This window comes from Propithecus coquereli, unplaced genomic scaffold (assembly GCF_000956105.1).
Source record: "Propithecus coquereli isolate 6110/MARCELLA unplaced genomic scaffold, Pcoq_1.0 Scaffold3, whole genome shotgun sequence".
NCBI lineage: Eukaryota > Metazoa > Chordata > Mammalia > Primates > Indriidae > Propithecus > Propithecus coquereli.
Genome location: NW_012148618.1, coordinates 13,334,493 through 13,335,709, shown reverse-complemented (window position 1 = coordinate 13,335,709; position 1,217 = coordinate 13,334,493). Strand labels below are relative to the sequence as shown.

At 38.1% G+C, this 1,217-nt stretch overlaps 1 protein-coding gene across 1 annotated transcript in view; it reads left to right on the top strand.

The window, feature by feature from the left end:
• The window catches only part of TMEM87A (transmembrane protein 87A), a 51,617-nt gene that overhangs the window by 37,763 nt on the left and 12,637 nt on the right, over positions 1-1,217 (top strand). Inside the window, exon 13 of the mRNA XM_012649133.1 lies at positions 292-409. Within this exon, the coding sequence (XP_012504587.1) occupies positions 292-409 (118 nt within the window). The remainder of the gene's footprint in view (positions 1-291; positions 410-1,217) is intronic.

The window sequence follows — 1,217 nt, the reverse complement described above, 5'->3', positions numbered from 1 at the left end:
ACAACTTAATATTATTTTCTCTTCCCTGTATAAAACCTTTCCTTAAAGATTCTTAACTATGATGAAGCTTTGATAAATACTTAACAATAGTGATGCCTTTTTTCCTACAAAGGAAGAAACTACATTCATTAACTTTGTTTCCCCAGCACTTAGCACAGTACTGAGCACATAGCAGGCTCTAGTAGATATACCTTGAATGAATAAATAAGTGATTCTTGTTCTATGCCAAGGGCTTTGTGAACAAAGGGTTAAGATAATGTATATAAATGTTGTACTTTCCCCTTACTGTAGGACTGGCGGGAGCTGTGGGTGGATGATGCCATTTGGCGGTTGCTGTTCTCCATGATCCTCTTTGTCATCATGGTTCTCTGGCGACCATCTGCAAACAACCAGAGGTTCTTGGACTTTTGTTATTTACTCTGCTAACCATTAAAGGGCATGTCAGCAGTTAGGGATGGTACACTGGGGACAGTGTCAGGGCTGTGTCATATAGTGGAATGAACACTGGGCCTGGAATCAGGAGAAATGGATTCCTATCTTAGCTCTCCTCTTAACTTGCTTTGTGATTTTTGGCATGCTGCCTCTTTTCACTTCTGTGTTCCTAGTTTCCTTTCCAAATAATGAGGAGGAGTTAAATTGAGTGATGTGAAGTCCCTTTCAACTCTGACATTTTCTAATAATATACAGGCATACCTTGGAGATATTGTGGGTTCAGTTCCAGACCATCACGATAAGAGTGAATATTATGGTAAAGTGAGTCACACAAATTTTTGGTTTCCCAGTGCATATAAGTTACGTTTATGCTGTACTATAGTCTGGTAAGTGTGCAGTAGCATTATTTTTTTAAAAATGTACATCATTCCTTAATTAAATACTTCATTGCTACAAAATGCTCACACAGAGACACAAAGTGAGCACATGCTATTGGAAACATGGTACTGATAACACCTGCTTGATGCAGGGTTGCCACAGACCTTCAATTTGTAAAAATTGCAGCATCTTCAAACCTCAGTAAAGTGAAGCATGATAAAATGAAGTATGCCTGTAGATATTTATATAGTAAATAAAGGAGGAGGTAGATATATTGTGTCACTTGTAATGAGAGTCTCCTGTTTAGTGTCCAGAAGGAAAGAAAAATTTTTGTAGTCAGCAGTCGAGCTCACTTTGTAATAATAGAAAGGATAAAATAAAAACTTACGTGACTTTGAGGCCGGGCG